This window comes from Ambystoma mexicanum, chromosome 13, assembly GCF_040938575.1.
Source record: "Ambystoma mexicanum isolate Mex_15411 chromosome 13, UKY_AmexF1_1, whole genome shotgun sequence".
NCBI classification, from domain to species: Eukaryota; Metazoa; Chordata; class Amphibia; order Caudata; family Ambystomatidae; genus Ambystoma; species Ambystoma mexicanum.
In genome coordinates this window covers 548,491,970-548,513,449 of record NC_090938.1, presented here as the reverse complement: position 1 = coordinate 548,513,449, position 21,480 = coordinate 548,491,970, and the positions used below count along the sequence as shown (strand labels likewise).

Genomic DNA, 21,480 nt, shown 5'->3' with positions numbered 1-21,480 from the left:
TTTTGTCTAAACTTGAAATCTACCTGACCGACAACGACTTGTCAATCAATGTGAAAAAAAACAAAAATCATGAAGTTTGGTTGTGAACTGGCCGTCAAAAATAAGAACTTTAAATGGCGCATATACAACAATTTGAGGAAGTCACTGAAATTCGTTACTTAGGAATTCTGGTGAACACCTCGATATGAGAGTGGAGTTGGGTGCAAGATCTATTCCATCGGACTCGAACACTTGCATTACAAGGAGCAAGAATTCAAACGCTATATGGAAAATTCTCAATAACACCGCTCCGCATGTTCTATCTCCAAAAAGTAGTCCCTACAATAACTTTTGGGGCAGAAGCTGGCTGGAACATAGACCAGAAGATATGGTCCCAAATGGAAGGAATATTCTGGCGTCGAGTCCTGAGATTACCCAAATACCTATCCATGACTATAATACGCCACGGGTTGGCACTGGAAAGTTTGTACGGAACAGTACTATGGAAATCCATGACTCTGCTACGAAAGATTGAAACATCGACTCCTGAACCAGCATTTAACACATTAAGATCAGGATGAAAATATGTGCATAAAGGATTGCTTTTAAACTGGTCAGACAAAGTGAAAGCTATTATGCTTACTGCAAATATTTTGTTAGACGCTCTGGTGAATCGTCCCCAAATTGCAAGAAAGAAGCTGAAAGAGTGGCTATGGATTGAAAACCTGAATAGGTATGACAAGATGTCGACAGCCCTAGATTTGGGCACAACAAAGAATGAAGTAGACAATATGCCTAAATACTTATGTCAATTTCCTTCGAGATACCATCGAGATAAATTTCTTAGATTAAGAATGAACATATATAAAACAAATCAAATGATGGTGATGAGACATATGAAGTCTGCTACTAATGAATCTTGACGGCACTGTCAATCCTACTCAGAGTCAATAAAACATCTGTTAATCGAATGTGCGGCTATAAGCGACTTAAGATCCACCCACCTGAGCAAATTTAAACCTGCAAATGATTTGATGGAGGAGCTGTGGATTCGGATCCTGAGTGGAAGTTCGATACATCTAATTTGTTCAGTGATAAATTTCCTAGATAAAGCCATAAACTGAAAGGACACAAAAAAAAACTTACGCTGACGTTGGAAATTGTAACAATTGAAGAGATGAATGAAGTTGTAATAAAAGTTTGTAAGAAACTAGATATTACAAAAAAAAAAGGTGCCCCAGCCAAATGAATGGGGGCGAAATGGTGTGCCATGAAAGTTGGCAAACACCCCTGTCCCCTCTAAATTTACGCCCATGTAAAAAGGGTTGCATACCTTAATCACTAGGGCCTCATTACGGGTTTGGTGGTATCTGGGTGGTATATCTGGCCAGAAACCACCAAACTAAATTACTGTTACTGCCACTTGGTCCGGCAGTATTACCGCCGGATTACAAGTGACGGTGGTGGTGGTGTAAATCCCCATTTAGAAGGCTCAATGTTTTTTTTTGGTGGAATTGAAGCAGCGGTAATTCCATGACGGTAATTCTGGTAATTTTCCTGATTTTTCAGCAGAGGGTTGACGGATTTACTTCCAGCATGATGCTGGAGGTAAATCCTCCACTCCAGGGCCATACTTGTGGTATGGCGTAGCAGGAATATTGGCAGTAGTTCCGTTACCACTACATTTTTTCCCACTACGCCATACTTGTAATGCGGCCCTGTGCATAATGCACACTTTGCTTGGTGCTCATTTCATTTTTTCACAGCGCTTACTTTATCATTAAAACTTTTGTTGCATTGAAGCAAATATACTGATTCAGACAGCCTCAGGATTTGGATGTGAGGATATGGTGGCTGTGACATCAGTCACTCCTTTGGGGTCCAATGACGGTCCTGATATAATGTTTCCCAGCACAAAATCTTTTGTTGTTCTCAGAGTGAGGATGGCTTCCCAATGCAGACATCCTAAGATAATTATATATACAGGATAATTTCAAAGCATTTGGCTTCAATGGCCTTATGTAAAGAAGTCTCATATAATAACGCGTTTTGCTTGCTGAGAAATGCGAGTGTCCACATTTTGAAAGGTTGTAGTGTAAGTAAGTTGGATATCTGCCTCGTGGAACATCCTCCTTTGTCCTATGTGTTGCGCTGACTCACAACTGTTTTCACAGAGGGCCTTAATAATTTACAGTCCCACTCTAAGTTCAAGAGTTGAATTGAAAGGCACAACAAAAAGGTGTCTGAGGGCATAGATCATGCAGTATAACCATTCATATAAGTCAATCCAAAGCATTAGCTGGAAAAGGGGTTTTGGAAGTGCTGCTACGGTCGTCCCTCTCCCTCTCATCTCTCGTATCATAGTCCAGGTGTCCATAACACCAGTTAGTGCCACTGACCGGTATCCACTACTGGCTAATAACTGACCTGACTACAGATGGCTCCCTGAATGCAAACTATCTAACTCCCTCAGGGATTTCCTACCTGATACTAAGCTTCTAATGGTTAGTCCTAAAAAGGGTGATGTATTTGCGTGCCAGTGGATCTTCAAGCAATCTATATTGGCTGACTTCTTTCCACCGCCCACTCTCCACCTCTGTCCAGCTCCACCTACCTTCTCAGTCCTTCACGTCTTTGTCCTCTGGTTCTGCCCGATGTTTCTCTCTCTCGTACCCCATACCTCTGCCCTCTGATGTTATTACCTTCTTTCCTACCACTATCTATTCTCCTAATACTCTACTCTCCTTGCACTACTCCCCGCTCCCTCTGCCTTCTCTCTCCTCATGACTCCATCTCCTCTTCCCTCACCTCTCTAAATTGGCTCCCATTTCGCTCCCAGCTCAAATTCAATTTCCTCTGTCTAGTCTTCAAATCCCTCCATGGTCTTGCCCCACCCCACCTTTCCTACCTCCTCACTTTCTACACTCCTTCTCCTTCTCTCCTCGATCTCCCCCCACCACCATGTGCCTCTTCTCGCTTCTGCTCTTTCCTTTCCAACTGCTTGCCCCTTACCACTGGAACCGCCTTCCTCTCATCATCCACTCTACTTCTACTATTATTCCCACCCACACCTCCTACTCCTCTTCCTACTTTCCTTCCACTTCCCTCTCTTCTTTCACTCTACTCCCTACTACCCCATGTCCTGCACCTTTCTAATCCTCATCTCTTCCTTCCTTCTCTCTTTCTCCCTCTGCCTCCTCTCTTACTTCTGCTCTCACCTTTGCTCATAACTCCCACCTCTTCTCTCATCCTGACCCCTCCCTACTCTTCTTCCCCTTCCATAATGTAAATTGTTTTTGTACGGTTTTCTGGTTTAATTCAATTGTTATGTAATGCTTGCTGTATCTTGTTTGTTCCTCTTGTAAAGCGTTTTGGATTAAAACGCTAAATAAATTCAATAAAATACAAATACAAATACTACCAATGCTCTCCCCACATTACCACTGTTACTACTCTCCCCTCTCTGTGCTCCCCTCTGTTCCACACTTCCAGTACTCACCTCCACTCCTCTGTTCATTTTACTACTTCCACTTCCTCTGCACTTAGGCAGATGGGGAGCAGGTGCAAGTGGATCTAGGTCACCTGGCCTAAGCCCTGCCCACCTGGTGCCTTCCTGCCTACCGCTCTTTTTCCCTACTTAAGGAGCCCTCCAGCCTCTTTTCCTTTGCAGATGGGGAGCAGGTGCAAGTGGATCTAGGTCACCTGGCCTAAGCCCCGCCCACCTGGTGCCTTCCTGCCTGCCGCTCTTTTCCCCACTTAGCAAGCCCAACCCACCTGGTGCCTTCCTGCCTGCCGCTCTTTTTCCCTCCTTAAGGAGCCCTCCAGCCTCTTTTCCTTTGCAGATAGGGAGCAGGTGCAAGTGGTCACCTGCCCTAAGCACCACCCACCTTCTTAGCCCTACCTCTTCCTTCCTGCTCTTAACTCTTAGATCAAGGGCATCTCTAGCTCGGGCGTCCAAAGCAATGGGCAGACGAAGAAAAGGGCAATTCCTGTTTGGACCAGGAGGACTCAGGGCCAGACTCCCTGCTCAGACAGCAGGTAAGCACCAACATGTGTTTACACCCTCTGTCCCCACAGGCCATCCCCACCCCCTCTGGTCCCCCCGTGATGTTCCCTTGTGCCCTCCCCCCTTCTCTTGATTCTTCTACCCAGCTTCCCCTCCCCCCTCCAGCCTACTTCTGCAGGAGTCTGTCCTGATACATTCTGGTTTCACCATCACCGTCGTGTGGCCAATGCTGGATTTGACTTTTATGGACTTCATTGATTCACTGTGCGTCACCCTTTCTCAACTCTCATGCTGGACTTCCTTTGCATCTTGTACACATGGGGGCCCTGAATCATGCTGTTCCCATCTTCATCTTGTATCCTGGCTTGCAACATTATGTGTTACTACTGACTTCTACAATTGTATTCGCACTCCCCTCTCGCTTCTCCACTCTTTTTGACTGCTTACTCTCTGTTCTCTCCTCCTCTCCCTTTTCCTATCTCCTCCCCTTACTTTCTTCTTTGCACTTACTCTACCAGAATTGTCCCTGGACCTAGTATAATTGCAGCCTCGTGTGGCCCCTCCCCCTACACTTACTTGTCCCCCCCACCCCTCCAGCACTATCTGAATTGTTGTCAGGCCTAGTATGATAGTCGCTTGTTTTGTTCCTCCCCTCCCCTCCGTTTCTGCACCCCTCCCCCTCATCTTTTGTTTTTCTCTGACTCTACCAGAAATGTCGTCAGGCTTAATACGTTAGTTGCCTGTTTCCATTTCCTTCCCACTCTCCCCCTCCCTTCCTTATCTATGTTTTAGCGCTTGCTAATTTAACTTCCTTATTGTTCATGGCCTGTAAGAATGTAATTGTATTTTCCCTTGTTCCCTCTCTTGCTTTGAAGTGCTTTGAAACACATTGTGTATAGGCACTATATAAATAAACTATCATATCATATCACTACTATTGCTCTTTTGTCCCTCAAACTCAGGGATTCTGGTGCCCTGTTCACCCTTCCACTAAATGCACTCTCATTACTTTCAGCTCGCTGTACTACTCTCCTACACCCATCTCCTTGCACCCCACTCCAACACCCCTCTCTGCTGGCCTCTCTCTCTCCTAACACTTACTTCCTCTCACTCTAACTACTACGAACCCACCCTCCAACTTCTATCTCTCACACTATCGCCATCTCTCTCACAATTTATATACACCGCAACTCCACTTCCTGCAAAACATTACACTAGACCTGGGAGAGCGAGTTAATTCCTGGGTAGGGCAGAGCAAGGGCCGAACCTGTGGGTCTGGCCTGGATGTCAGAGTCCAACACAAGCCGAGCCAGGGAAATGGCTGCATGAAACAGGGGAGGGGTCTGTGTTAGGGACTTGGAGCTAAAGTGGTTGCGCTGGGGAAAGAAAATGGCTAAATGGGTTGAGGAGCAAGAAAAGGGGCTGAGCGGGACTGGTGCAACAAAAGCAGCTAAAGGGAGCTGGAGGTAACAAACACAAGGGCCTTTAGGGAAATTAATAGGCTAAACGGGATTGGGGCAGTAAAAAAGGCTTAAGGTGCTGGGGCAAAAAAACAGGCAAAAGGGCTGTGGGCAACAAAAGGGGCAATACGCGGCTGGGGGACCAAAAGTGGGATGGAGCAAGAAAGGGGGATGGAGTGCAAGAAAAAGGCTAAAGGGGCTGAGGCAAGACAATGGTTTAAAGGGACTAAGGGCAAGAAAGGAGGCCAAAGGGCAAGAAATTGTGATAAACTGGACTGGGGCAACAATAGCGACTAAAACAGACTGGGGCAACAAAAGGCTTAAGAGGTTGGGGGCAACACAACGAGGCATAAGCAACAAAAAGGGTTAAAGGGGCAAGAAAATGGGTTAAAAAGGACTGGGGTGACAAAAGGGACAAAACGGGCCTGGGGCAACAAAAGTGGTTAAAGGGGTTGGAGCAACACCATGGGCTAAAGGTAGTTGGGAGTAAAGCAAAGGGGCTAAAGGGCAGGAAAAGGGGCTAAATGGGACTGGGAGAAACAATAAGGCTCTAAAGGGATTGAGGGGAAACAAAAGGGAATCAACGGACTGGAGGAAACAGAAGGGGCTAAACAAGACTGGGGAAACTAAATGGGCTGGGGGCAATACAGGGAGCTAAAGGAGCCTGGGGGCAAGATAATTAGCTGGATGGCAACAAATGGGCTCACTTACCTTTTAAATTCACCGCAGGCTACTTCACAGCACCACCAGGAAGTGCTCCTGTCTTCCCCAGCCAATCAATGAGTGGCTGGGATGGGACAGGTAGTCAGGTGGCCGGGACGGGAAGTTTGGCAGACCCGCTACTGTGAGTGCTGCAGACACACCAGAAGCATGTCTTTAAAAAAAATGTAATGCAGAGGAGTGGGCGCCTAGCCGGTTGTGTTTGTGGCTGGCCCCTGTTTTGGGCAGGCACTGACCCAGAGGAGCTTTGACCTGGGCCGGCCTGAGCCCTGCTGGGCTTGCCCAGCTCCACACTACACTATACTACAAACAACGGGTGTCACTCTCTCTCACAAATACCTCACCTTTACTAAGTTCTACCACCAACTCTCCAAACTACCCTCCGCTGTCTGTCCTCCCCTTGCTCTCTTTGTCCACCTTCACCTCATCCTGTGACCTCACCCAAACAACCCACACTCTGCCTCTCCTGCTGTCTGCTTTTATAGGGTGGGGCTGGTGGTTCTGTAAGTCCCTCCTGTTCCCATTGGCAGCAGCGCTCACCTGAAGTCATGCACCAATCGGTCCTTCCCTTACCCCAGGACCCACATGAGAGGGTTTAAGAAATTCTCCAAGCCCCTCTCCCTTTCCCAGCAAGGTTTTTACAACAGTCTCTGATGGTTGTCTGTCGTATTGTGTGGCTGGAAATCCTTTTTTCTGAAATTGGGGTGAGTCCTATGAACCTTTGAGGTGCTAGTCGCTGTTATGATATGGTGAAGGCTTGTGGTTCATCTGGGTGGTTGTGTTGCTGCTTCCCTCTTTGTACGCATCCTGTCTAGCTCTTCTTAGCTACTCCAGGTGTATTGTGGAGAATGTGGTTCTGAAAAAGAATAGAGAGCGGGCTGTGGCCAGCAACTATATTACGAGTCCGGTGGTAGCCGTGCCGGAAAAACCGGCAGGCTGCCGCCGGACTGGTAATTCCTTTCCGCCTCTGTGATTGCTGGAATCAACGGGGCATTACAACCCCGGTGACCCAGTAATTCTGGAGGTGGAATTCTGTTAAGCCCCATTCCCATGGAGTCCATTAGGACTCCATGGGGATGGGGACCATGGAAACACTGGTTCCGTCTATGACAGAGCCGGTGTTTCCATGTTCGCCTGCAGGCGGGTGGTGTTACTTCCGCAAGGTCAGACCTGGCGGGAGTGACACCTCCCGCCTGCAGGACTCGGAATCAGCCGGTCCGGAAACAACGGTGGCGGCAGATTTACAGCCACTGTTGTTTCCAGACCGGCTGACTTGTAATGAGGCCCAGAGTGTTGACATTTGTGGAGCATGGCTGGGATTTTTGGGGGATGGGGTCCCCCACCTCTCACTTCACATAGCTTAGTAAGCCTTGTGCCCCTGGTTGAGGAGGGTCCCTGCTTCCTCCTCTTGTTAGGGTCTGGCCCTGACCCTGTCACACAGTACATGGTTGAAGTCATCCTGTAAATGCATGAGCAGCTTTGCCCTGCTTTGTAGGTATGTGGATGGTCTTCTCTCAGTGTTGGACTGAACAGTTCTGTCCCAGAGGTGGGACCAATGTTTTGCCCAAGACTGTCTGATCCTGACGAAATGCAGTGTGATGTTTGATTACTGCAGTAAATACCATCCCTACTATCAATAAATGCCAAGCTGGCCACTGGGGGCCCACCAACCGTGAGATTTCTGTGCCCCTATTGTGGAGAAGCATCATCATCTCATTGGCCCCTTGAAGTGAGTGCTGTCATGTGGGCGCCTGTGAACTTTATTTTTGGCATGGACCTATGTTGCAGAGCACCCTCTTTAAACAGTGGTTCGGACCAGAGATCTCTTCGAAGCGCCTTGAGGGGAAGCTTCCCAAACCCAGGCTGTTGTTTAGAGCAGTGTCTCAAGAGACCAAGGCCTAGCTGTCTTTGGTGAAAATAGATCTGCCTCCTAAATGCGGCCTTGTTGTAAAGATGTGGTGTTAGTGTTAGATAGCACCTGGTGCTAGCCCAGAGAACCTACAAGCCACTTCGGTGCTTCACAGCATGAGCTGCAAAACATGGTATTAATGTGAGGTTCTGCAGCCTTCATCAGTTTGTGTCCTGTGGTGACCCTTGCAGAATGATAGACATCCCATATCCCTGTTTCGAACTCTTGGCTTTTCTAGTTACTATATCGCAGGTTTTACTTTAAGCCTCTGCCGGGGTAGCCTTCCTTCTGACCAGGCAAACTTACCTGCCAAGTAACATTACCAACTGGTTTGCTGTACGAGTACCCACCACTGAACCTGAACTTTTGCAAAGGTCTTAGTCTTCGACTTAGCTAGAGAACATTCTGATACTTCTCTTTGTCCATGGTCTGCAGGGTGAAGAAACACTTAACCACAATAGTTTCCATAGATGCAGGATTGCGATATTCTCGTACTTTTCCAAGCCTATCTTTGCCCTTTTTATTTTTGTGTTTTAAAATATATATTTGTTTTTGTTTCATTGACAAATACAGCATATATCAAGCAAATATCAGCAGTAATACAGTAAGTGGGTAAAATCCCCAATCAACTGAGCATCAGACGCACCATAAACAAATCTAAATTTGTGTGATCACTCAAACCAACAATCATAGTTACGCATTCTGTCGCCCTCCAGATGTTTTGGACTTCAACCCCCCTGATTCTTCTCCACTGACATTAATGTCTTGGGATAGTGGGAGTTGAAATCCAAAAATGTGTTGGGCCACATGATGAGAAATTACTGTAAGTCAGTCTCCAGTCGTGGCACCATCCAGCTATTCAACTTGGACGGTCTTCAATTATCCGTATTTCTACTAAACTATATTTGTGTGATATTTTTTGTGGATAAAAGTTTAGTACGTACCCGCTGCAGCGTTGTTTACAGTTGTAGGTGTGACGTGAACATGCAAATGTTGTGTGCTTCGGAGGGAGGGACGTATGCAGAGCCTCCACTGTGTGCTTTGCCTCTGCTGGCTGCTTGCGTGGTTGCAGGCACTTTTGCTAGGTGCTATAGGAAGAGGGGATGTTGTGGGTTTGTTTGCCTTATGCTGCGGTATACTGGTGCCTCAGGTGGGTGCTATCGTGTGGGAGCGTGAGTGGAAGACAACACCAGCTTCTTTTAGGGATTCGATGGTGCTACTCAGGGGTTCATTGGAGGCAGGTTGCATGAGTGCTTCTGCCCAGGGCTTTAGGCGTGGGAGTGGCAGCTGTGGGTTCCTCTGAGTGGTACATGGGAGTTCCTCCCCCTTGTATTTTGTGGGTGTACCCTGGATGGGTCTCAAGTACCTCTGCAGGGTTCTTTGCAAGTGGGGGGCTGCTGGTGCATCAGGCAGGTACTTCAGGGGAGGGCTGTGGGTAGCAGAGTGCCTCTGTCGGCTGCTTGAGACACATGAGAGGGGGGATGTAACATGGCCACATTTCCCAAAACTCGTAATTGAGCTCCTTGCTTGAAACAACAATAGTAACTTATTTTGTATGTCTGGTAACTCTCATGCAGGCCTATTACATACAGGTCCCATATGGAGGGTACTTTTTAGCCAGCCCAGGACTTTCTAGACCTCTTTTCTCCTGAGTCTTGGGACCACATTAAGCTCGCTCTGCTCTCCTGTCTGTCCTGTTGGCTCCAGGAGAGCCTCTCCTCTCTCTCTGATCTCCTACTTTACCTGCTTCAACTCCTTCATTATCTGGATTTGTATAGGTCTTGCCTGCAATCTGTGTCTAACATAATTTTGGATTTGTGGTGCTCAATCTCTGGGTGTACCAGGCTCTGAGATTGGCTAATTTGCTTAATGATCTTATTTGCCCAAGCAACCGGAAGTGGACGGTTGTCCAGCTCACACAAAGTCTGGTGGTCATCTGAGCGTCAAGCAGCAATCCTACCTCCATGCTTACTCTGCAGCCTTCTGCCTCGGCTTCCTGTAGCCTTCCTGCTTCTACGGTGGATCTGAATGCAGTCTGTGTTGCTGTACTAGCTGGAGTTCTGACAGCAGGTACAGATTCTGTAGGTGGCAGCGGGAGTCCCAGCTCCTGAGCAGGACCCTGGGGTATCATGATCAAGGACAGTTTCCTCAAAGAAAGGAGAAAGATCCTAAGAGCTATGGAGTATTATGCTGAATGTTCAGATTTTCAGAAGTACCAGATCCTGTGAAAATAATTTGTTTATATAGCAAATTGGTCCGAATTTATTTCAACAACCTTCTATTTGGGGCTAATGGATAACAATATGAATACACTCCATTTACAAAAGCAAAACCAATGTTTATTTCGCCCTTGCCAGGCTTTGACACAGCAATTAATGGTTTGGAAACACTTTGCACAAATTTAACATTTTTTAAAATTCATTTAGATAATTCAGTCAATCTTATTGGTTGACCCCAAAGATAACTGATAGTGTATCAGAAGGGCACACTGTTCAATTCACCATTACACCAGAAATGGAAGACTCAAGACACAGTGCCTTCTAGGGATTTTTTTTCTCCAGTATCAGAACATCTTCTCTTCGAGTCTGTTTGACTGCATTAGGCATTCTTGATAATATCGTTAGGGAGAATTCTCAAGAATGTGCTAATTTCCCTTACCTTTTGAGACCCTCAGCAACTTTGCTGGATTTCTAGGATTTGATTTTTTACCTGGGAAGAATGTGAGCCTTTTTTCTCACTCTTGTGTGTTTTACTTTTGTGTTCTTTGGATATGGAGTTTTAAAACAACTCCATAGGCATCATCTTTTTCTGTGTGTCACACAGCACCCCCAATGTTTAAATACCTTCTCTGGGACTAGACTACTGTCTCCCAGAGCATGTAAAGTTAAACTGATTTTACTAGTCTTTTTAAATTTACAGACCCAGCACATACTATCTTCCTAGAGAGTGCTGGAGGGGTTGCCTAGCTTCCCCTGAGTCTAAACACTCATGTAACAGTCAAATGTTACCCATTCCCACTTGAAATGGATGGTGATAGTGGTTTTAAACAAACTACCATGATGTTTCCCGACCACGAACACCGGTACCTAAAAATCAGGCCAGCCATGTTTTCCAATATGGCACCAAGACCTATCTGTAAAAAACAGACTCCGATCGACTTTTTTTGGCATTTCTTTTTGGAAAGGTCCTTCTTGTGTTTGTCTCTGCGCGCTAAACCAGGTTTGGTCCCTTTGTTCGTTGGCCTTTGGCGGGCTTCAGTGCTGAAGCCCTCCTCTGGCGTTTGAGTGTCTGGGGTGGACAGGATATGAGGGAGGTACCCGAAACTCCCTGTTCTTAGTCTTCTAGGAGACCTGAATGCACTCTGGCGTGATTGGCCGGCTGGCTGTCCAGCAAGGACAGCCACCCTGCTGTGTGAGTGACAGCCAAGCTGGAATGAATGGAGGGAAAACTGTTTAAAAGCAGGTCTCTGGGACTTGGAAAGGAGAGTCGACCACTGGAACGAAAGAACCGAAGATGAGCTGAAGGAAGACGACTGTTGAAACTCCTGGTCCACCGGTGAAATCCTGCTGCAGGTTTGAATTGCCTGAAACTCCATCGACAGAGAAGCCTTTCAAGGTTAACTTCTTCCCTTGAGTTTGGTGGGAACAACCAACTCGCAAGGCACCTGGACACCGCCCCCAACCTGGTCGAATTTTCTTCAGAGTGCTGTTGAAAACCGGATAGCCAGGGGGAAGGAAACCAGTTTGTGGACTTTAAGGTACTCACACCTTAAACCAATGTTTTGCCAAGCTTATGGCCTCTTCCCTGGGCAGTGCAGGAACCTCCCGATGTCCTCCTTCCTGCCCCCACGACTGAAGCTCAGGAACAGCGAGATCTACGGGAACTGCCAGAAACAACTGCCTCAACTACAGCTTTTCTTCACTTACAAGGTACTGTGCAAGTGCGGTGCAGAACTCCGGTCAGCCGCGGTGAAAGTTTGTGAAACATTCCCAACTTCGAAGGCTTGTCCTTCCCTAAACCAACATCTAACTTTTCGTCTGACCAAATTCTTCTAAGATCTGTGGCAAAGACTTAACCGTTTACTACAAGAACTGTGCTATCCTATACAGACTCTGAACCATTGACTGTGGCCCAGGCCTATTGAATTGAATTGCTGGTTGTAGTGAACTGAAACCCTTAGCCCTGCCTGTGAAAGTATTTGTGCTATTGATTCTTATAACGTTGTCTTTTTACCCCTTTTTAAAGTAACTTAAGTGCCATTTTCCTCCCACTTCAGGGGAGCTGAACTTGTTCAGAAACTGATTGGTTGTGTATTGTAGTGTATAATATTGTAATATTGAGATGCTCTTACTAGTGGAATGTTTTCCAAATGACTGTGTAAATAAATGTATATTCTTTTACCAAGAAACCTTGAGTAAGTGTTTGTTTGAATCACTGTAATTGTTAGTCCTTTGTGTAACCTGTAGTACTGCTCCCTTGATTCTTGAGATAGGTCTGGCTGCTCAGCCACTGCTCCCACCTTACTGTGAAGTACAGGCTTGTACCAAAGGTCAAATTGTACTTACACTTATAGTCTTAATTGTGTGTAGTGTTCCCAAAGGGTACTGCATATGATTCTACCTAACAATAGTCTGCTGAAATTCATCAGACTGTACCTAGCATGGACCCACATGTCTGTGGCCTACCTCAGAGCTCCCATAACTCAAACATTGCCTATCCCAAGGTTTTTATATCTCTTTCCACAACACACATGTAGGAACTAGGGGCACGATATAGACTGGAGGACAATGATGCACCCTTCCCTCTGATCAAGTCAAGGCCAGAGACTTGGACAGGCGCTCTGCAGCTCCCATCTCTATCAACTCCAGGTAGCACATAGCTCTGGGGTATTGCCTGATGTGCCTGATTTCCCTGGGCTACAGAGTCCATTCTAGGTTTGGGACTCAATAAGGGACCTGGCTTTGTTCCTCCTGGAAAAGTGAGATGAGGACTGAGGAAAAGCTGAAAAATGTCAGCAGTAGTAGGAGGGAGGCTAATCAATTTTATTTTAAGATTTAAATAAAAAGTAAGCATTGCCCTTCTGGAGCAGCTGGCAGATGGCAAACACTGAAATAGTTGTATTCTTTTTTTATAGGGGAAAAATATTTTGGTTTGTTGAAATGCACTTTCTACAGTCATCTTTATGTGTAAATAGACCAAGTTGTGTGGGTGTGCGTTTGGTTCCGCTTGTGCCCAGCTTGCTGGATCATTTGTAGGATTGTTCATTTGATTTCAGAGCAAATGGTCAGCACACTGGTGACTTTGTCTTCTTCATTTGTTTTCAGGTGTGCGCAGCTGCTCCTGGAGTATGGTGCCAGAGTTAACCTGAAGACCAGAGACTGTGAGGTGACCCCACTACATGTAGCTGCCAAGCAGGGATTGGAGGAGCACATAACCCTCTACCTCTGTAACGGGGCTGACATCACGCTACAGAACCGGGAGGGGGAGACAGCCCTCAATGCTGCTTGCGCTGGCGCTGACAAACCGGAGCAGTATGGCCGCTACTACCGTGTAGTGAATAAGCTGCTCTATGGTGGAGCTGATGCCAGGGTAGCTGGCCGAAAAAGTCATACACCTTTACACAATGCTTGTGGTAACTGCCACCACCGCATCGTTGAGCTGCTGCTTCAGCATGGGGCAGAGGTCAATGCTGTCAACTGTGCTGGTTATACCCCGCTCGACTGCATCCTGCAGGTGGTGGAAGACTACACTGACTGCCAGCCTGAGAGGATTGTCCGAACTCTGCTCAACCATGGGGCAACACCTTCCAACCCCAAGGTAAACCTATGGGTCTCCATGGATATTAGCCTCCCTAGCACATACAAACGTGCACCACACTCCTATGCGAGCTGTCCCGCTGACCTAAGTGCATACCCCCACCATTTATCATGTGAACACACAGATATTCAAACAGTGAAATAATTGTTCTCAGGACAATGGAGCAGTTAGAATGTGTTTGGCTTTGTAAACAGCTGCAACCTGCCCCTTTTACTTAAGTAAACAGTCACATCTTGGGGGGGAAATACCTATTGAAGAGAGCACCTGCTTTTGGTTTCCACCGAGATTGTGGCCACCTCAGAGGGGACCCTAGTGGTTGGTAGGTGGGGAGTGGGTGAGAGCATGGTAGGATCAATGGGGGCAGGAGTTGCCTGAATTTATACAGCGCTTAGCTGCCATTTTCATGGTCTTCAGGCTCTGTAGTGGAACTGAAAGAGAGTGGATTAGGTGAGGTTAATGGGAAGAGAGGGTAAAAGTGCAAGATAGAATTTGCTATTGTGTTGATGCATTCAGATTCAGAACGGAAGCACCCGTAGCTCTGTATGCAGGCCAGTTTCTAGGTGTTTTGTGTCGAGAGCATAGAGGCATTTCTGTCTGAAGGGGAGATTCACATGCCCACAGTGTGATGATGCATTGGCTCAGGCTGTAGCACGCAATGTGGTTGTATAGGTATAGTGTATGATGTTTGATGTCTGTTGGGAGGGTGTTCAGTTGCCATGCGTGGGTGGCTTAATTGATATGCAAATTGTTTTGAAAATTAGAATTTGAGTGTGTTATTGCAGGGAACAGTCAGAGACTTTGGTGGGCAGGTGGGTGAGGGGCACAGACAACCCTGAAATCATGTATAACAAATCATAACCTTGCATAGAAAGACAAAGCATGAAATGAGCAGTATCACATCACAGTTGCTGCATTGTAATTCTGTATGATGCCTAATTACTTTGAGCCTCATTCCGTGTTTGGCAATAATTCAGTGGTAATTCCGCCGATTGACCACCAAAATCAGTTACCTTTACCACCAATTGGTCCTGTGGGTTTACCACTGGATTTTCAATTAATGGTATGGTGGTGTTATTCCCCCTTTTTGGAGTCCATGAGACTCAACAGGGATTTTGGCAGAAGTTTTGTGAGTGGTTAAAAGTAGAGGGTTTACCTCCAGCATTATGCTGCAGGTGAATTCTCCACTTCAGTGCCAAACTCTGGATTCGGCAAAGCGGTAAACATGGCAGTCATTTTGTTACTGCCAAAAACATGGCAGCAGTAACGGAATGACCACCACTTTTTTTACCATTCTGCCAAATTTGGAATGAGGGCCTTTGACACTTGTGTAGCACAGCTGGTAAGTATGTTAAAAAGTAAAGCTCATCCTGCATTCTTCTCTTTCCCTCAGGGCTCTCTCCACCCTACCTTCCTTTGTTCACTGTAAGTTCAGGGGTAATGGAGAGTGCAGCAGTACATATCCACCTAATTCTTAAAAGTGCCAAGGACATGTGGGGGTGTTACCCAGGAACAGTTGTTTCTATTACATATAATTGTAAAGCAGCAGTAATTAGGATGATACATTTAATAAACTAACTACAGTCCTTTTTTGCCAGCGCCAGTACCTGTTAACTTTTTTGCATAGTAACATTATGGTTTATATAACACACTGTGCCCTGTCCATGTTTTTTTTAGTAAATTTTAGTTTAGGTTAATGTAACACAATCTCATAGTGTAAACTATATTTAAATGTGCTGGGGAAGGCGCATTGTATTGAAAAGTGCAAGAGAACACTTTTGAAAACGCACATTATCACACAGCCAAACTTTCTTGTTGGAAAACCTAGTTCTGTGACCTCCTGTTTTTATATATCTGTGCAGCTGGTACTACACCCATCAGCTGATCCCAAACTCCAGGGCATTCTATCTCATCAACCTGTCGCTTTAAACCAGCTATTGTAAAAAGTGACAGTCTGCAGTTTTCCACAAAGTTTTCCCAGTTCTCTGCCCACTAAAACACCATCCTCTCTGCTTAGTCTCTAGCTCCGTCTTTCGTCTTACATAATACAGAATTCTAACTAGATGTTAAAACAAAGTCCATCCAGTCTGTACATCTACAGACCTACTGTAACACCATACACTTTAGTCACCAGATCCCTTTTTGCTGTTCGATTATGATTATATTATATATTAGCACCCGGTGGAGAGTCACTGGGCAAATGGGAGGCCGACAATGCACGCCAGCCCACTGCCCACTGTGAGAAACCAGAAGGTGTCTCACCCGCTAGTCCCGGGATCTGTCATCCAGGCGGCCAGGACAGGGCCATCGCTTTTGGATCCAGTTCCTGGTGATGGACCAGTGCGGGAGGATCACCTGGATGAAGGGTCTTCGGGGAGTGGGAGTGGGACACCGGATGGTGAGATGCGGTATCCCCTTCTTTGTAACACCTTTACCCCATCCTACCAGGTAGGATGCTTAGAGCCTCAACCCCTGCTCCTTTTTCTGACACAAAAACTTTCTTACAGACAGCTCACTATGAGAGGAAATGGACTAACACCCGAGCCGTATACCTGACATGTCCCAACACAAGGGTCATGCAGAATCAGGCAATTACTGATCATTACACACACCTGACTTCCATCACACTTCCCCACACGGATAAAAGGCAGAGCATGTAAGCACACTGGGAGCAAGGCAAAACACACAAAGAAGCAGCAGTTCAAAGATGTCAGTTTAATACGAGGAGAAAGACAGCAACACCAGAGAGCAAGACCAGAGAGGGTTGCAAGGAGAGAAGCGCCCTTGCCCTTTTTGGAGAAAAACTGCTACATTCACGAGCCTTCGAGAATAAGAAACATAAGAACTGGAATCAAAGCTGAACAAACGTGCATCGTGTGTAGGAGGTACCTGGGGCTCTCTGTGTCGATAACCAAGGCGGGGAAAATTGTTTGCCGCTGTGGTACTGTTCTTGGCTCCTACAACAACGCAGCGCCAGTAAAGTCAGCACAGCCAGTGACTCTGATAGATTAATAATAGACCTGTCTGTGTTAGAACCAAGGTTGCAAGCGGCAACATTGTATGAAGAAATCTGAAGAGAACAGTGTGTGAAGTGTATGTGATGAGCTGTGTGAATATAATCGAATATCCAAGGACTGACTGAACTTTTGAAGCCAAGACAGACACCATATCGGAGTGGTCCGGCACCGCGTGGGTGCTCATTCAATGGTCTCTTTTAGGTATGCAACTGAGAGGTGGCAAATGTAAATTGTGAATTGTGGAATCAAAGTGGTCCTGCAATGGGTCAAGCTAAACCCATGTACATTCAAAAGTCTTCGATAGCTAATACGAACTGCAATTTGTCCGAGCCCAATTGAGGGAGACTAATTGTGTAAGAGGAAGGATCTGAGCCCGGCTGAGGGAATCCAGGGTGAATCACCTGAATTGAATACTTATAAGAGGAAAAGAACTTTGTGTTTTGTATTTGATACATCAGGCCCTCTGAATCAAAACACTTTGATAAGTAAAGAGACTTGGGCACAGAAGGCCCTGATGCTCGTAATGGAACTTTATCCTATTCCCCATGCCGAAGAAGTCCGAGAGTGTGCTATGCTCGAGTGAATCGCCTTGTCCCGTGCTGAAAATGTGGGGAAGGGAGGCCAATGGCCTGAACATCAGGACATATCATTTTTGTGAACACTTCCTTCTTTTCCATGAACACTACCCCACACTATTTGTAGTTAGAGGTAAGGATTGGCAATCGTTTTTTTTAGTATAGGCCCTTTTATTTTGACAAGACTCCATTAGGATTGCATTATTATTATTTCATAGTCATAGCTTGCTCCCATCTGTAGATTCAGGATTAGATAGGCGTTTATCACACCCTTGTTGAAGTTCAATAAACACCCTTGAACTGTTGTCACTTGTGTCCGTCTTACTATTGATACCATGCCTTCCTTACACCACACCACTATAGACCATCGGCCATTCATGCAAAAGGGCCCCTGGTATCTCTTACACACAATGCAGGATTCTTCAGTCTGGTTTCCTGGCCTTACGCCTTTTAATCTGAATGCTCCTGGAAAGTAACGGTTTCTCGCGGGCAAGGTCAAAGGTATTCTCGGTTTGCCGCATTTCTCCCCTCATTCAGCTGCTGCCTGGAAACTGCTTCTGCTTTGTGTGTTTTTCCTTGCACAGAGTGTGCTCTCGTGCTCCGCCTTTTATCTTTGTGGGGAAGCATAATGGAAGTCAGGTGTGAGTTGTCAAAAGTAATTGCCTGATTATGCCTGACCAAAGCAGTGGGACATGTCAGGTGCATTGCTCGGGTATGAGTCTGTTTTCTCCCAGAGTGGGCTGTCTGTGTGAAAGTGTTCATGTAGGGAAGGGGGTGGGAGGGAGTCAAATTCCCAGGTATCCTACCTGGTAGAATGGGGTGAAGGTGTTGCAGGGGGAGGATACCGCGACTTGCAATCTAGTGTCCCACTTCCACTCCCCGAAGACCCCTCACCCAGGTGATCCTCCCAGCGTCTGGATCCAAAGGCGATGGCCGTGCCCTGGCCACCTGAGAGAGAGAGATCCCCGGGAACTAGCGGTTGAGACACCATCTAGTTTCTCACAGAACCTATCAACTTACAAAGGTTCGTTGGAAGGCTTATCCACTGCCATTGTTCTCGCCATCCGTCTACATCAACATTATTTTGCCTCTCTGCGCAACTGCCGAAGGCAACCAGATCTAAGCAAATCATTATTGGTACTGCCACCAATTGCAGCAGTCCATTCCCATCACTAGCAATCCTAGACATGCTTCGGCCTTGTCGGGCCTCATCATTGAGATGATGTTTGCTTCCCTATGCTGCAGCAAATAAAGGACCCAGGTCTGGGTATATCTTCTATCACAAAAATGCGATGGGTGGAAGGTTGGAAATAATCTTAACCACTGCCATTGCTCTGGGCAACCTTCTACACCATCAACTTTTATCCTGTCTGCACCATTGTAGAAGAAGATCAGTCATAAGCAAATCAATATTGGTGCTTCCACCATCGGAGTCCATTACGAATTGCTAGACCATATCCTCTTTGCAGGGAAGCACAAGCAATCCTAGATGTTTCAGCCTTGTTGGGACTTATCAGCAAGGTGAAATTTGGTTCACTTTGGTTCAGCAAGCAAATAAGCCACCTGTGGGAATACCCTCTCTCACTTGGGGATGCAAACTATAATCATAACGACTGGCATTGCTCAGGTTAACCTTCAACAACATGAATTTGTATCCCGTCTGCACCACTGCAGAAGAGGACTAGCCATAAGCAAATCAATATTGGTACTGCCACAATCGAAGCAGTGCATATCCCAAACTGCAAAATTACTTGCATCCATTTTCAATACTCACGCACCAGTTTCTTTTGTGTATATTACATCTGCCATCAAATATGACTTCCGTCATCGCTTAATTACAGTACATTTAGTGGATATATCTAGATACATTGGAACTCCAGGCTGTACGATCTCTTTTATGGAAAAGATTGTAAAGGAATGTTTAAGAACTATCTTCTGCACCTTCGTACCAGTACAGAAAATCACTCCTTTCTAGAAACTAAAAACTGCCCTAGTTGAGGATAATGGATCAGCCCTTTGAGCCCATGCATTGGGATGAGGAATCCAGGAAGTTAGTCTAAAGTGCCTTCCAATTGTCACCAGAATCGGGCATTGGTGCTGCTTACCTTTTTAGGCGAATCATCATAATCCACTGACAGAGTGCTTCACACGCTAGAAGTCAAGTGTGCCTTTAACTATTACATTGATGCAACAAACGTCTTTAGGAAGTCCACACAACGGTTTGTAGCTTTTGGAGCAGCAAACCATGGTAGTCCTATTTCCAAGCAATGCATGGTAAAGTAGGTGACAGCAATCATCAACATATGTCACAAGAATAATATCAATCTCCTCTTGTGAAAAAGCTGTCAATAATTTATGTGGCAGAATTAATTTGTAAATGTTCAGTTTTTATCAAGAACAAACAAACTAAGATAATTGTAGCTTTGAGTGTAGGGATAGCCCCTGTATGCTTGGCCTCAACCGTGATGGGGGCTCCCACTTCCGTAACCCATGCTCCCTACTCCCCATTGCTTTTAGGTAGTTCTGGTGCACTATATAGCCAGGGTTCCTCTACTGTCTAAGATTGCCCTGTTCTGTGGAGACCTATAGGCAACAGCCGTGTCTACCACTCCCCCTCTGTCAATTTCCAGGTGACCCAAATATGGCTATCCTGATCATCTCAGCATACCCTTCACTCCTGTAGATGGCCTTGCAACTCTTGTTCTCACTCGTCCTTCCACTCCCCCTCTTTACTCGTCCTCTGGACCTTACTCTCACCTCTCATTCCTTCCTAACTACTCTACTACGCCCTCCTGATCTTACTCCACTTCTCACTCCTCCTATCTCTTGTCTCACCCCCTCCTGATCATACTCTGCCTCCCCTTCTCTATGCTCCTGATCTTAGACCATCTCTCACTCCTACCTCTACTCCTCTCCTCCCTTATGATCTCACTTTTTCTCACCTTCATTCACCCACACACCAAAAACAAAATTGGTACAACTCTGTCAATCCAAACACATTATTGTCATTCTCTCCAAACACACCAGTGAGTTCTGTAACTCTTCTTCCACCTGCTGCCCTCTTGTCTATGGTCTTTTGGTCCTCCTGCACCTTTTATGACCTCACCAGAACACCCCTCACTGAAGACTGACCCTCCTGGGTTTATATAGTCCTTCCTGTTTGGAAAGTTCCCTAAGCTCCAATTGAGCACTGGGGCCAGCTGTCGTCCCCCTGAGCGAATCTCTGCCTTATCTACCCAAAGCTCCTCCTATCTCCTAAAAGGTCTGGGTTGGAATTTTTCCTTGAAGTCTTTTTAAGGGCTTTTAGCCCTACCTTCTTTTCGGCTTCCATTTATTCCTGCCTGCCATACTATCCCCAGTGTTGTTTACTCTATGTTCCCCCACTGTGTCAGGTAAGCCACTGTGCATGGGGATTTTGTGAGTGATCCCTGGTCTCCACTACTGCTGTGCTACTTCCCACTGGCTCCAGCTCTGATGCTGCTGCTGCACTGCTTCCTTGTAGTTCTGGGGTACTATCTAAAAAATTATAAAAAGAGACCTGCCAAGGACCGAGGCTGATAGACATCAGGACAACAATGCACTTAAACAACTATATGCACAGCGTGGAGTAAGTGTCCCTCTCTACTTACTTACACAACCTTTGGGGAAAGTCTGGCTTGGGCATTGTCCTGCTAGGCCGCCTATCCCAATATTGAGAGGGATCTTTGGGTCTCCCTGACAGTCATATTCATGACCCTGTCCTCCCCCTGAAAGGGACAATTTGTGTCGATTTAACTAGCGCAAAGGCTTCTTTGCTTGCAATGATGGTAATCCTGCTTTGAGGCATTTTCAGGGCAGCTACATGAGCAGGAACATACACTTTCACCAGGCACTACTACCTTGACCTTCAAGTACAAATACGCACAGTGCTGCAGAACCTCTTTTAATAAGTACGGAATCAGCATAAAGAGTAACTATTACGAAACAAATCAGTCAATTCCACCTCACTCCAGAAAGGTAG

General features: G+C 46.2%; 1 protein-coding gene across 1 annotated transcript in view; it reads left to right on the top strand.

The window, feature by feature from the left end:
• Positions 1-21,480, top strand: part of ASB16 (ankyrin repeat and SOCS box containing 16) — a 288,484-nt gene that overhangs the window by 166,635 nt on the left and 100,369 nt on the right. Inside the window, exon 3 of the mRNA XM_069634314.1 lies at positions 13,399-13,891. Coding sequence (XP_069490415.1) covers positions 13,399-13,891 — 493 coding nt within the window. The remainder of the gene's footprint in view (positions 1-13,398; positions 13,892-21,480) is intronic.